At 36.2% G+C, this 14,359-nt stretch overlaps 1 protein-coding gene and 1 pseudogene across 12 annotated transcripts in view; one reads left to right on the top strand and one right to left on the bottom strand.

The window, feature by feature from the left end:
- Ralgapa1 (Ral GTPase activating protein catalytic subunit alpha 1) overlaps positions 1–14,359 on the top strand; it is a 216,549-nt gene that overhangs the window by 87,402 nt on the left and 114,788 nt on the right. For 7 of the 12 annotated variants that reach the window (XR_013044288.1, XR_013044287.1, XR_013044289.1 and 4 more), the window contains exons 16-17: positions 803–964; positions 4,029–4,169. Coding sequence is in view for 8 of the 12 variants with exons in the window: in XM_076550636.1 (XP_076406751.1) it covers positions 803–964; positions 4,029–4,169 (303 nt within the window). In the remaining 4 variants the exon portion in view is untranslated. The remainder of the gene's footprint in view (positions 1–802; positions 965–4,028; positions 4,170–14,359) is intronic. The other 5 variants (XR_013044290.1, XM_076550638.1, XM_076550637.1 and 2 more) reach the window with 1 other exon arrangement.
- Positions 7,475–7,733, bottom strand: LOC121822328 (small ubiquitin-related modifier 2 pseudogene; annotated as a pseudogene).

Here is a 14,359-nt window from a genome sequence, read left to right on the forward strand (position 1 = left end):
TAATTTTGGTTAGATAAAGAATGTCATATATATGTGTGTGTGTATATATATTTGTATATATGTAGATATGTTATGGTCAATCTTATATTTAACTAAAGTTAAATAATATAGAACCTTAGCTTTTATTTTAAATGATTAACCCAAGTCAAAATTTATAAAATGTATTTACTTTTTAGTATAAGCAGTTTTTATTGAATTGAAAAGATGGCTGCATTTTATTCTATTTTTAGGGTATATAATAGTTACTTGGATAATTCTCTTAAGAGAATTTTGTTATTTGAAACTACATGTAAGCATCCTGCAGGTGTGAAACAGTGTTTGTGTGATGGTAAAGTGAAATGGGGGCGGTAGCAGAGTTATCAGGTCACTACCATGCTGTTGCTATAGTAGCCTGATTGTAAAGACTGAGCTGCCAGCTAGAAATTAGATTTGTCATAATTTATATTTAGCTGTTCTTGGATAGTTAAGTATATGCCCAAACTACTTTTTCTGCACTATTTATTTCTCAAGTGGCTGTTATTGGTATTTACAAATTAAAAAACTGTCACTCAAGATGACTTTCCTTTAGTTCATTTCTTATTTCTAGATGGTAGAAAATTATAATAGTTTATTGGTGATGAAATAATTAATGTAATTTTGATAGTCTTCCTAGGTTCAAACTATAGTTTTTACATAAAATGGAGTTCAAAGAAGTCTTTATATTTACTTTATAATATATTGTGAGGAAGCCTTGGAATCTGCAACAACGTATTTCTGATAATTTAAAGATAACAACCAGGCAACCATAATGCTGCATTTCTAGGAGTTGGACATGAGTTTCAGAAAGTTTCCGTTGACAAGTCATTTTCTAGAGGATGGAGTCGTGACCAGCCTGGCCAGGCTCCCATGAGACAAAGAAGTGCGACCACCACGGGCTCCCCGGGGACTGAGAAGGCAAGAAGCATAGTGCGGCAGAAGACTGTCGGTATGTGCGCTAGAGTCACGGGCAGAGCGGGCAGTGCCGAGCTTACAGTGCTGTCTGTGAGGGTGTCTTCTTCTGGGAGACACAGACTTCTGTCGCCCCTCCCCAGTAATGTGTATAATCCAATAGCGTGCTTATAAGGCTTTATTCCTTTAATATATATACTCTTGTGTTTGTGGAGTTCACTTTATTGTGGGTATCTGTATTTCCAAATTGTCATTTTATAGAATTCAAAAAGTAGAACTTGGATCAACATGCAGAACTCAAACATGAGCCGGTATACTTTTTATTAAGTAAATATGTTCACAAATATGGGGATGGTAGCAAACTTTCAGTTTTAAAATTACATAGTCTTACTGGCTTTAGGAACTTCCAACAGGGAATTAATTCACTCCTTCGGCTGGCAGGCAGCTGAGGTCAAGAAAAAAACAGTGCTTTTTCTTTTTAGACAAACAAAGTAGTTTTTATCGTGTCCTGAAAAGTGGTATAGGAGCACTTTGGGAAGCAGCAGTAGGCTTGAGGCAGGCAGCACAGTGCACTGTAGAGCTAGCAACTGTCTTCTCCTCCTCCTCCTCCCAGAGCCATGTAACTCGGCTGATTATAGTAGAGAGAAAATACAAGGAGGCCGTAGGCCCTGGGCTCGCTCTTACTTACTTTTCTAAATATGTAGGTGACCTTGGATGAATTATCAAACCTTTTTAGGCTTTACATTTTAAAAATGATAGGTGTGTGTGTGTGTGTGTGTGTGTGTGTGTGTGTGTGTGTGTGTGTGTGTGTGTGTGTTCCACATTGTGCATATAGAGGTCAGAGGGCAACTTCTTTGAGTTGGTAATCTGTTTCCACCCAGTAGGTCCCAGGATTTAATTCAGATTGCCAGGCTTGGTGACTGTTACTTTTACCCACTGAGCAGCATCCCACTGGCTCCCCTTTCTAGGCTTTAAGCACTTGGTTTGTTTAGTAGTAGTGATAATACATCTTTTGCCTGAAATAGAATTGCATGATACTGTTTCAGATTTCAAGTGCACTAAACAAAAAGTAAATCCTTAAAAGTTTTACTAAGAAAGGTACATGCATAAAGTTGGAAAGTTAGAATTAAATACTATTAGATATTATTTGTTTGCTCTCTGAGACCGGGTCTCACACTGTATCCTGGGCTGGCCTGAAACTCACTGACCTCAAACTTGAAGTAATTTTGTCACAGCTTCTGGAGTACTTGGTTTACAGATATGAGCTACCATAACTGATTAATTTCCTAATTTTTAAAATTAATTTTTTATAACCATGGTGAATGAATGTGCTTAATTCAGTTTGAAAAATGTATATACATTCCATTAAGCCCTCCCAGCATACTCCTCCCTGTCTTCTCAGTTGACTTCACTAGAGGCAAACCTTTCTACCAGTTTCTTGTACATGCTTCTCAAGACCCTTTATTCACATAGAGGCTTAAAACACATTGCCTATGTACTATGGTTAACCATGGATTTTACACATTTGAATGAAAAAAGTTAAATATTCAGTATCAAAGCACTGTTCTAAACATTAAGGATGTAGTTAAGAACAAACACTTGATCTTGGTTAAAAACTAGGAAGTGATAAAGCAAATCAAATACTAAAAACAGTCACTGGCACTTAAAATTTTAATGTTGAGCTTACAGATCCAGTAAACAACATGTAGTAGGAAATTACAAAGAAAAGTAAGGCAAGATAAAGGACTAGAGAATAGCAGGAGGGAGACCAAGACTTTTAGATAAAGACAGGCTTCTGTGTTATACAGTTTGAGAACATAGATTTGAGGAAGTGAGAGAGTGTGCTTAGGAAGGACCTAAAGGAGATACATTCTGGGCAAAGGGGAAGTGTAGAAACCCTGAAGCCAAGAGTTTTTGTCTTGTTTATTGTTTCTTTTTGCCTCTATCGTTTGCATTGAATTCTATGCAGTGCAGTTAAGTACCATGTTCTTACATAGCAGTACCTACAAGCTCATTTAATCAATAGTCCTTACACTGAAGCTAAAATTACTGGGAAGTTTCAGTTATTAGTTATTGCTGTGTGAATGAAAAATTTCTACCTTTGTGATCTAGTGACTCTTTTATGAAACTATTCAACCAAAATATGCAATCAAAAATATAAGTTTTGGAAAGTAACCTACAGTTTTTATATTTAAAAAAATACTTTGAAGTTTTTATATGTTTATTATTTGGATGAGCACAGATTGTATTTTTTTTAAGAGCCTGATGCTGTATTTGTTGTTGTTGTTGTTTATTTGCTTTGCTTTTAGAGAGGGTGTGCTGTAGACTAGGCTGGCCTAGAACTCACTGTGTGGTTAGAAATGACCATGAACTTCTGATCCTCCCCCTCCTACCACTCTAGTGCTGGGAGAGCAGGTGTGTACTCACACCTGCTCAGGAGTGTGAGTCTTCCTTCATGTTGATGCAAATTCTATTTTCTACTAATATTTAGATTATTTATATAACTTATAAAGTTATACTACTGTACTTTAGTGTAAAGAGAGACACTGGTTTGAATAAGTGTTCTCTCACCTGGAACAACTACTAAACACAAGAGTAAGTCTTGACAAATCAAATTTCGTAAAAGGACCTGTTAGTAATTAGAGGACTTTATTTGGGTAAGAATATGAAAAGAGGAATGATTTGTTAGTAGAATTCAGCTTCCTTAAGAAGAATTGCTCAGAGAAATGACCAATAGGGTACCAGAATTGTTTTGGACTAATAGTATTATTTTTCAACAATTCCATTTGATAAATTTCTCATTTCTTGGTTTTTTTGAAAATATGCTGAAGTATCTGCTGTTTTTTTTTAATGCTGTTCCATTGTGATTGCTAATAATAGGCATTTTCCTGCTTTACACCAAAAGAATTACATTCAAAATGTGTGTTGTGGTTTCTTTTCTTACAGCTTGCCAGTATTTGCTGTGCTGAAATGTTTTAATTTAAAGTTTCCTTCCTTTGAGTCTTTTAGTTTTCTCTGTTGCTGCTTTTTCTGTGACACAGCCTTTCATTATAGTCACTCTTCTTTTTTCCTTCCCCACTTCTTTCTCTTCCTTTTTAAAGCCATGAGAAGCCGATCCATTGGTGAATGTGCTCTGCCATCGGCCTATATTCGCAGTGCTAAAAGTGCTCCTGTTCTGATCCATACTTCCAAACCCTTCTTGCCTGATATTGTTCTCACTCCCCTTTCTGATGAGCTTTCAGGTAGTGCCACCTCTGCTAATTTCTGCACCACCCTTTCACTTTTTAATCCTCTGCTTTCGAATTTGCTTATCAAATAAACTCTTCAAAGTTAATTTCTTTGGGGGGGAGGTGTGGGAAATTGGAAAATAATTGAGAAATCAACATTTTGAGTTATTTGAACTCTAATGCTATTCTTGCAGTTCATTCTGGAAGTGCTAAGTTTAGTGCTGTGCCAATGTCTTATATTTTTTAATTATAAAATGCCAAGTTGTTATGTTTGATTTTTTTTCTTTCAGGTGATTAAAAGGTATAGTAATGAATATTTGTATCATAGATGTCTCACAACAGATAACAGATTTTTTTTTTTTTTTTTTTTTTTTTTTTTGGCTTTTCGAGACAGGATTTCTCTGTGTAACAGCCCTAGCTGTCTCCTGGAAGTAGACCAGGCTGTAGACCAGGCTGACCTCAAACTCAGAGATCCGTCTGCCTCTGATTCTTGAGTGCTGGGATTAAAGGCATGTGCCACCACTGCCCAGCCAGATAACAGACTTTTAATGTTTTTTTTTTTTGTTTTAGTTAACAATATGGTAAATCTTTATTATTTCCTCCCTGTCTTCTGTATTTATGGAACTAATATAATCACTGGAGAAAACATATAATCTAATAGTTACTCTGGGGTTTTATATTAGATATAACACTATGTAGAATTCAAAGGATATTCTCAAGTCATTTTAAGCAATTCCATATTGCCCCAATTCCAAGGGACTTAAAAACCTCAGCCTTCCCATTGGATTAGATCTTTATCAATACCAGGATGGCATGATCTTCTATTAAGATAGTTACTATTTAATAAAATGCATGGGTTCATTTCAGTGAGTTTTGAGAATTAACCATACACTGTCAACCAAATCAAATACGGAACATTTCCATTGTCCTAAAATTTCCCTAGTCTATGCCAGTAACCACTCATTCTCCACCTCCACATGCAGAATCCACTTTTAACTTCATCACCTCACTTAGTATTGCCTTTAAGTTATGTTGCTTATACATAAAATTATACATAGCTTGTCTTTTGGACAGAAGCAAACAAGTATAGATATTGTGCAAAATGTGATTGTTCAGTGAGTTTACCTGGGCATCATGAGGTACCATCCTGGTAGTTTGTTTAGGTGTTTCTGACACTGCTGTTCTCAAGAGGTACTGGTGTTTTTGGTTTTGTGTGTGTATGTATAGGTTTTTTATTTTCTTTTTCCTTTTAAAGTGTATCTTTAGTTCAGTGGACTGAAAGATCTGTGAAGGAAGATACATCTGTGCTAATGATATTTTCAGTGCCTCTGCCATCTGTATTCCATTAAGATCAACTTCTCTTCTAAATTATCAGGGTTCCAATAATTGAGAATTACTTATATGTAAATGCAGAAATATGTCTAAATAAGTCTTATGTTTGATACTCTATAAAGAGTTATAAATGACAAAATGTATTTAAATTTCTCAAAATGAAACAGTAAAACATTCAATTATTGGATATATGCATTTTCTAGGTGGCATTTGTAAGAATTACTTCTGGACAGTATTCTGATATGTTGTTACTTTTGGACAATATTCTGATATGTTGCTACTTCTGATAGTATTCTGATATGTTGCTACTTCTGATAGTATTCTGATATGTTGTTACTTCTGACAGTATTCTGATATGTTGTTACTTCTGACAGTATTCTGATATGTTGTTACTTCTGATAGTAGTCTAATATGTTGTTACTTCTGATAGTATTCTGATGTGTTGTTACTTCTGGATAGTATTCTGATATGTTGTTCTTGTTTTGAGTCAGTGTATTACTTTGTAGCTCAAACTAATCTAAAACTGCCTAGTTTAAGCTGGCCTGCAACAGTGATCCTCTCACCTCAGCCTCCTAAATTCTGGGAAAACAGGCACAAGCCACCATGCTCAGCCTCATAGTATAATATATTTGGGAAATATTCAAGTATTATTTTGAAACCATAATATAACGAATTAGAGATAGTTTATAATTAAATTGGTATTTGATTTTGCAATTAAATGACAAAAGTAAAATAGGAAATTTGGCCTTAATCCAAACCTTGGATGACCATAAGATTTTTTGTTTGTTTGTTTGTTTGTTTGGTTGGTTGGTTTTTAAAGACAAGGTTTTTCTATGTAGCTCTGGCTGTTCTAGAAATCACTCTATAGACCAGGCTGGCCTTGAACTCAGAGATCAATTATCTTTGCCTTGGGGAGTGCCAGGATTTAAGATGTGAGCCACCATGCCCAGCTGCTCCATAAATATTTGATGAATAAATCAGTAAAATTTAAGGCTACCAGTGCAAAACTTTAGGACAGTTGGATGGTATATATGTGGAATAATATCCACTTTAATGGAGGAAAGAAAGTGGTATTTATTTCTGTTAAATATGGCCCTTAGTTCTAAATAACTGAATGAATAAATATTTTGCCCTTGGCTGTAAATATTGGCTATAAAAACATATTTTGCCTTTTTGTTGCTCCATCCAAATACTATATCTCTCTATGCAAACAGCACAGATTTTTGTCTGCATATCTCACTATAATTTATTTCTTCAAATTAGCAAACAGTTTCTGATAACTGAATTAGATACACTTAAAGAGAACCTTCTAGTTTATTGTAAACAGATAAATTCTTTTGTTTCAGGCTTTTAAAAGCACATTTACTTAAAACATGTAATACAAACAATCTTCACTTATTTAGAAAGATTAAAATTAATTTTGGCCACTAATTCTTAAGTTTTTTGGTTGGATCAGATAGTCTCCTGTTTTTTTTTTTTTTTTTTTTGGTTTTTCGAGACAGGGTTTCTCTGTGTAGCTTTGCGCCTTTCCTGGAACTCACTTGGTAGCCCAGGCTGGCCTCGAACTCCCAGAGATCCGCCTGCCTCTGCCTCCCGAGTGCTGGGATTAAAGGCGTGCGCCACCACCGCCCGGCGATAGTCTCCTGTTTTAAAAACTGTCAGAAAGTTTCTTTTTGTTTTTTAGAATCTTTGGGACTTTAGAAAATTTCTTGTCAGAAACTTTAATATTTTGACAATTCTCATAGGTGCTAATTTAAAAAAAAACAAGAACATTTTTAAAACAAGAAGTGCTTGATTTGTAGGGAAAACTCTCTAGGACTCACACCACTTATTTATGTACAACAGAGAAATAGGGATGGGGAAATGAAAGAACAGAGAAATCTATACTGTAGTAGTCAGGATATGTTGGGACCAAATTTCTGCTTTCTAATTGAGAATGTATTCTTAGTCTGTAACAAAATGCTAGAGTAAAGTAGCAGGCTCCCTGTTTAGTAGACACCTCCTGTCTGCTGCTGGAACACACCAAGTATATCTTCTTCCTCCCTTCCCAACTGTGCAGGTGTGTCCATTACACTGATTGGTTACCCATCAAACCAGAATCTCTTCTGCCATTCACAGTAGGCTTTCATTGGTTCCCAAGAGGTGTTTGCTTCTTAAAGTGGACCACAGAACCGTCTGTCTGCCACCTTCAACTTCGTATGGTCACTGTTCTGTCTTGACTCCTTCAATGGGTTTCTCATCCGCCATAATGAGTGCTGGTATCTCTCAGCTACTGTCCCACAGAAGAGGCACCAGGTCCACACTGAAGGAACACATGACAGCACCAGAAGCAGCTTCTTTTAAAAGCTAAAAGAAAATCAAAGTGTTTCTTCCCTACCCCTAATTCTCACCCCCGTTGAGACAATCTCATCGAGTGAAGACTGGACTTGAACTCAGTATGCAGTCAAGGATGACCTTGAATAACTAATCTCCCTGCCTCTGCCTCCCAAGTACTGGGCCCAGGCTACATTGTTCCTTTCAAAATATTTCAAGTATTGCCTTAAATAGCATGAGATGTTTCTATTTCTCAATTCTTGCTTTATTATAAACAAGTCATAAAGATTACCTTTTAAAAAGACCTTTAAATATTTATAGATGATAATATTTAAAAGATTTTCCAAGTGCTGTGAATTTTTTGCCTTCATTTTCCTCATTTGAGATAAAATGCCTTCTATGATAAACTTAACTGTTTAGATAATATTGGCATACTAGTCACTGGAACAAAACATTTTATATCTCACTTTCAAAGTGATGTTTATATTTCTTGTTTTTGGAATAGTCGTCCTCAAGCTCATGCCGGCCTCCAAATCATAGCAATCCTGTTTTAGCTTCCTGAGTGTTGGGATTAGAGGCATGAGCTCCATGTGCCGGATGTCATTTTAGACTGTGCAGATTACCTCCGAAAGAACATTTTAAAAACACAGTTCTCCAAAACCATTTTGTTCATGAGATACGTGGCCACCAGTGTTGTATGAAAATGCACATACACAATGTCAAAGCATGGTTAAAGTCACTTTCAATTAGAGATCTGTTTTCTCTTAGGACTCACAAGAGGCAAGGCGCACAGCATTTTAGTGTTAACAGCAAACCTTCCTTTCCCTGAAAACTGATAAAGTTACCATGTGCAAGCTGACGCACTCAGCAGTTAGAGCACTAAGATATAATGAGATGTAAAAAGGAAATGGATGAAGATTCATAGCGTCTGCTGACATATTGAGGGACCCCCAGTAGTCTGTAAACAAATAAAAACTGCAGAATCCAGTATTTTTCAAGTTTATTTCAGCGTAAACACTTTCTCTTAACATTTTGACAGTTTATAGAATAACGTGAAGGTCCATAGAACACAAATTTAGAAGACACTGAACTAACTTTTTTGTTTGTTTGCTTTTCGAGACAGGATTTCTCTGTGTAGCTTTGGCACCTTTCCTGGAACTCACTCTATAGCCCTAGGCTGGCCTCAAACTCACAGAGATCCGCCTGGCTCTGCCTCCTGAGTGCTGGGATTAAAGGCGTACACCAACACTGCCCGGCTACAACTAACTTTTAAATTAAAAAAAAAAAAACTGAAATCTGATGATTATATCAGTTTATATTGTAGGAATCTGAGTTATTTTTTGATTTTTTGCATTTGTGACACACGGAAGCCAATTGACGGCATGGAGTTTGTTTTGTCGGGGTAGGTGGAGGAGAGAGAAGAGATAGCTGTATGGTACAGATATGTAAATTAGTGCTAAGTTATAAGCAAATCATGGCTTGAATCTTCAACCATTCCAGTTGGTTAGTTATTTATGTTTCCTATAAGATTTGAGTGAATTTTACTTTAGAATAATTTGATTATAAACAAACCATTGATGGGTAGTCAAAGTCATAAATAAGCCAGCTGTAGTGATGTGGGCCCTCATCCTAGCACCAGTGACACTGAGGCAGGAGTAGAAGATTGAGAGCACAAAAGATGAGGTCTATACAACTGAAATAGAAAAAACAAAACAAAGCAAAACAAAAGATGATGTCTTAAAAAAAAAGAATTCAGAGAGAATCAGTTAGAAAAGTGGACTGCATAAACTGGGTGTGGTGGCACATGTCCTTAACTGCAGCATTTGGGAAATTGAGGCAGGAAGTTGTGAATATGAGGCTAGCCTGGGCTACTTACCAAGCTCTGTTTCAAACATACAAACAAACTGATTACCACAACAAAACACAAAAGAATAAAAGGACTAGATAAAGAAAAGCAATGTGTTTCATGGTTTTCTGTATTTCTTCCCGTGTTTATAACCATAAATGAGCACATAATAAAGATTTCCTGTGTAGATCTTTGAGATCAGGAATTGAAGGTCTGTAACAGCTTTATCAAACAAAAATAGTGATACTCTTATAAACAATCACTCCGACTTTTGGTTAAAGTAGCAGTTTATCCGAAAAATGTCCACACAAAGGAGGCAATCCCTGTCATAGTGGTGTGATTGAAATTCCAGCACTCTAGAGGCTGAGGCCAGCCTGAGCTACTTAGCAAGACCTTGTCTTGATAAAAATAAAAAGGTGGAGAAGAAAAATATTTTCCTAATAGTTTTTAAATTAAAATTAATTACATTATGATATTTTTGAATAGCTTGGGGGCGGGGGGGTTTAAATTAAACTTTTAACTCTCCCCACACCTTTGAATTTTTAAAAACATACTAAAATTGTTTAAAATGACCTGTCAGTTCTTGAAGTACCATTTTTACCAGCCGTTTTGTCTTCTCCATTATTTTTAGAGGGCCATTCTAGCTAAATAGTTGTGAATGCTGTGGTGCCATGTCTTAGAACTTCATATATAGTTATAGACTCAATTATTGACTATCCTAGAAGAGTTTTCTTAGGCTAGGGACCAAGTGAAAGTCATTAACATAAGACTTGGCTTTAGTAGTTGAAAAAAAAGTATTTTCTTGGGCCCTTAGCTCAGATTTTGATACAGTATATGTTGGGGCTTGCATAAACTCCAAATACAACTTTTTAGTAATTTTGGCATCTGAGGAAGCACAGTCTCTCTGGCCTCTCTCCCAGCATCTGTTGAGAATTACTGCACTAGACTTCACTTGAATGCATTTGATGGTGAACTTAGCAGACTTTCTGGTTTGCTTTGCTTTTGAGACAAGGTTTTTTGTTTGTTTGTTTTGAGACAGGTTTCTCTGTGTAGCCATGGCTATCCTGGAACTTGTATTGTAAACCAGGCTGGCCTCAGACAGATTCATCTCTCTCTGCCTTCCCAGTGCTGGGTTTAAAGATGTACCCCCCACCACCACCAGGCTTGAGACAGGGATTTTTTATGTAGCCCAAGCTGGTCTTGAACTGAGAGCTTTGTGTCTCCACCTCCACCACTATGACTAGCAGTGTTAGTTTCCTCTTAAGCAGTTTCTTAAGCAAATTTGTTTATAGTGCCAAAAACAATGCCTTCATGAAAGAAGGGTATTAAAAAATTTAACAATAGGGGCAATTTATTATTTATAATTCTGTTTTCTGGCAGAAGAAAGATGCCCCCCCTTTTTTCTAAATTTTGCCAAGTAAGAATGAAACTTTTCCATCTCTAATTAAATAAGTATGTTCCTCTTTATGTAATGAAGATACTTCTTTTTTCCTGTCATCAATATGTAATAGCATATCCATCTTTGGTAGCTCTTTGCACCTATAATATGATGGTTGTAGCATAATTCCAAATTATATATTCGGTTTTTGGTCCTGAACTCACTTGTTGAGTAGAGGATAACTTTGAACTCCCGTTCTTCCTGTATCTGCTTATGAAATACTGGTATTATAGGTGTGTGTGGTCACACGCAGCCTCCAAAAATCTCTTTTTTATTGAATTATCATCTTAATATTTTCAAAGTAAAATTGGATGGTAACTTAAAAGGGCAGTTGGTAGATGCCAGCATAGTGGCTCCTCCCTGTATTCCCAGCAGGCAGGAGTTGAGACAGCTTGTGAGTTTGAGGACCACTTGGGCTACATAGTGAGTTAGTCTACGCCAGCCTGGCCTGGAAAGTTAAGAGCCTGTTTCAAAAAAAGAAAAAAGAAAAGAAAAGAAGGCAGTTCATACATAACATGCTCATAAACAAAACACTATAGTATAACATAGAACTAAAGGAACATGTACATGCACCTGCACACACAAACATGAACATGCATACATGAACATGGACACACATAAACATAAAACATGTATGTGTGAATATTACAGTCTTGAAAGAGTAGAAGATAGTTCAGTGGCATAACTTTTTATCTAACCTTGATTAATTGTTTTGGTTTTTTTATTCATGTATTTATTTTACATCCTGGCCACAGGATTGATTGGTTTTTAAGTCTTCATATGATTCAGTAATGTAACACTGCTTTGTTCACTGAGACATCCCATCTCTTAAAAAGATACATAGGTGTGCTACATCTGTGTAAAACATTCTGCCATGAAGGTACATTGATATCATTGTCAAAAGAGGCAAAAAGTGATACATTATCTAGTAATTATTAGTAAGAAGCTTGAGTTTCATAATGACATTGGTTTCTGTATAAACTAACATAAATCATTTTAAGTTCATGGGCCATAAAATACCAATATTTGTGCTTTACTAAGAAAATAATTTAACTTCATTAAAAGAATTTGGAGATTTCTGCTTTTTAGAAATCTAGTTGAATGTTAATATTTCTAATTTAAGAGGTTCTATTCTTGAGGAATTATTTTTACCAAGAAGGAACAGCTTTAAAAAAAAAAACTTTCATGTATTTGTTGTGCATTTGTGTGTGGGCTTGTGCACATGAGTGCTGGTAGCCAAAGAAGCCAGAGAAGGCACCAGATCTCTTGGAATTAGAGTAGGAGGCTGCTGTGTGCTACTGTGGGCTGCTGTGGGCTGTCCACCCTGGGTGCTGGGACCTACGCTCAGATCTCTAAAGGAGCAGTATTTGCGTCTCAGCATCCAGCTGTCTGTCCAGCCCAGTGAGCAGCATTTTCATGTAATCGATGCTTTCCTTCTTCTGTATTGTATTCATTCTGTATGATAAATGCTCTGGAAAGCAATGAAGATAATTGTATGAACAGCATAAAAATCTTCAAGAAACCTAAATTCTGTTGGAAGGGTTTTTTTCCTTATATGCTACAAGCTAACAGTAATACTTTAATGCACAATTTACCTTTAAAACTAGCAAAATAACCTTCCTTTGAAACATAATATTCAGAAAAATATACATTTTTAATACAGAAAATAATTTTCAATGCTTTAATGCTAAACATTACCAAAGAAACCTAGGCAAATAAGACTTGTCACGCCTATAAAATTATAGGTTTCCATGAAGCATTGATTCAGTAGTCAAGAATATTTTTTTTCATTTATTTAATATAGCAGAAAGACCACCATTTAGATCTCTCATGGACTCTGAAATTACACTGAATAAGAATTTGCCTCTTGTAAACAAGGAAGCTGCCCTCATGCCCTCACCTTCTAAAGGATGTAAATTAAATCTCAGTTACTTTGTGTTCCTGGAAAAATGATAGCTTCACTCTGATCTAAATGTTTAGTTAGAACGCTTCAGTGATAGTTCTGTTACTTCTGTTTTGTGAGATAGGGCCTCACTTTTGTAGCATAGGCTAGCTTGCTTTTTTTTTTTTTTTTTTTTTTTGGTTTTTCGAGACAGGATTTCTCTGTGTAGCTTTTGCGCCTTTCCTGGAACTTGCTTTGGAGACCAGGCTGGCCTCGAACTCACAGAGATCCGCCTGCCTCTGCCTCCCGAGTGCTGGGATTAAAGGCGTGCGCCACCACCGCCCGGCTTATGGCTAGCTTTGAACTAAGCTCTTCAGCCCTCTGCCTCCCAAGTGCTAGGTTATATCCCTGTGTCAGCTACCATGCCAGGCTTAGTTCTGTTTACTTTTAGCATTTGCATTACAAGTGTAATAAATAGCAATTATAATCTCTTAAAATTCTGATTTTATTTTGCTGGTAGATACATTTTTTTTTATTTCTAGGTAACCTAAAGACTTTATTTTTTATTAATTAATTATTATTATTATTTGGTTTATTGAGACAGAGTTTCTCTGTGTAACACTACTGACTGTCCTGGAACTCGCTCTGTAGACCAGGCTGGCCTCAAACTCACAGATCTGCCTGCCTCTGCCTCTGCCTCCCAAGTGCTGGGATTAATGAATTGCACTACCACTGCCTGGCAAGACTTTATAATGAGTTCATAGGCATTGTGTTAACTTCCACAATTAACAATTACACTTTGAAAAATTATATGTAGTATTTGATTTTGTGATTTGTGGATTCATAAATATTTTTGAGGACTTAAATATACTTAGCACTTTTAAGATTGTAAAAATAATGTAATGACATTAAGCCTTTTTTTGAAACTGCATTATAAACTTGAGAAAAGAAAATTAATTCCTCTGGATTTCAACTTCCTCATCTGTAGGAGAATTAATTAGGTAATCTCTGAATCTCTATTTTTACTTCAGAACCTATACTTCGTTTTTATTATTTATTTATTCCTGTTGTATGTGCATTGGTGTTTTGCCCACACACATGTCTATGTGAGGGTGTCAGATCCCCTGGAACTGGAGTTAACAGACAGTTGTGAACTGCCATGTGTGTGCTTGGAACTGAACCTGGGTCTTCCGGAAGAGTAGCTAGTGCTTTTAACTGCTGAGCCTTCTCTCCGGCCCCCAGAATTTGTACTTCTTTAAAAAGAGATTCAAGAAGCCATGGTTTATAGGGTTGGGTGACGTCTTAAAGTTTCTGTTGCTGTGATAAACACCATGACCAAAGGCAGTGTAGGAAGGAAGGGGGTAATTTCAGTTTACAGCTTGTAGTCCATCATT

This window comes from Peromyscus maniculatus, chromosome 14 (genome assembly GCF_049852395.1).
Source record: "Peromyscus maniculatus bairdii isolate BWxNUB_F1_BW_parent chromosome 14, HU_Pman_BW_mat_3.1, whole genome shotgun sequence".
Taxonomy (NCBI): domain Eukaryota; kingdom Metazoa; phylum Chordata; class Mammalia; order Rodentia; family Cricetidae; genus Peromyscus; species Peromyscus maniculatus.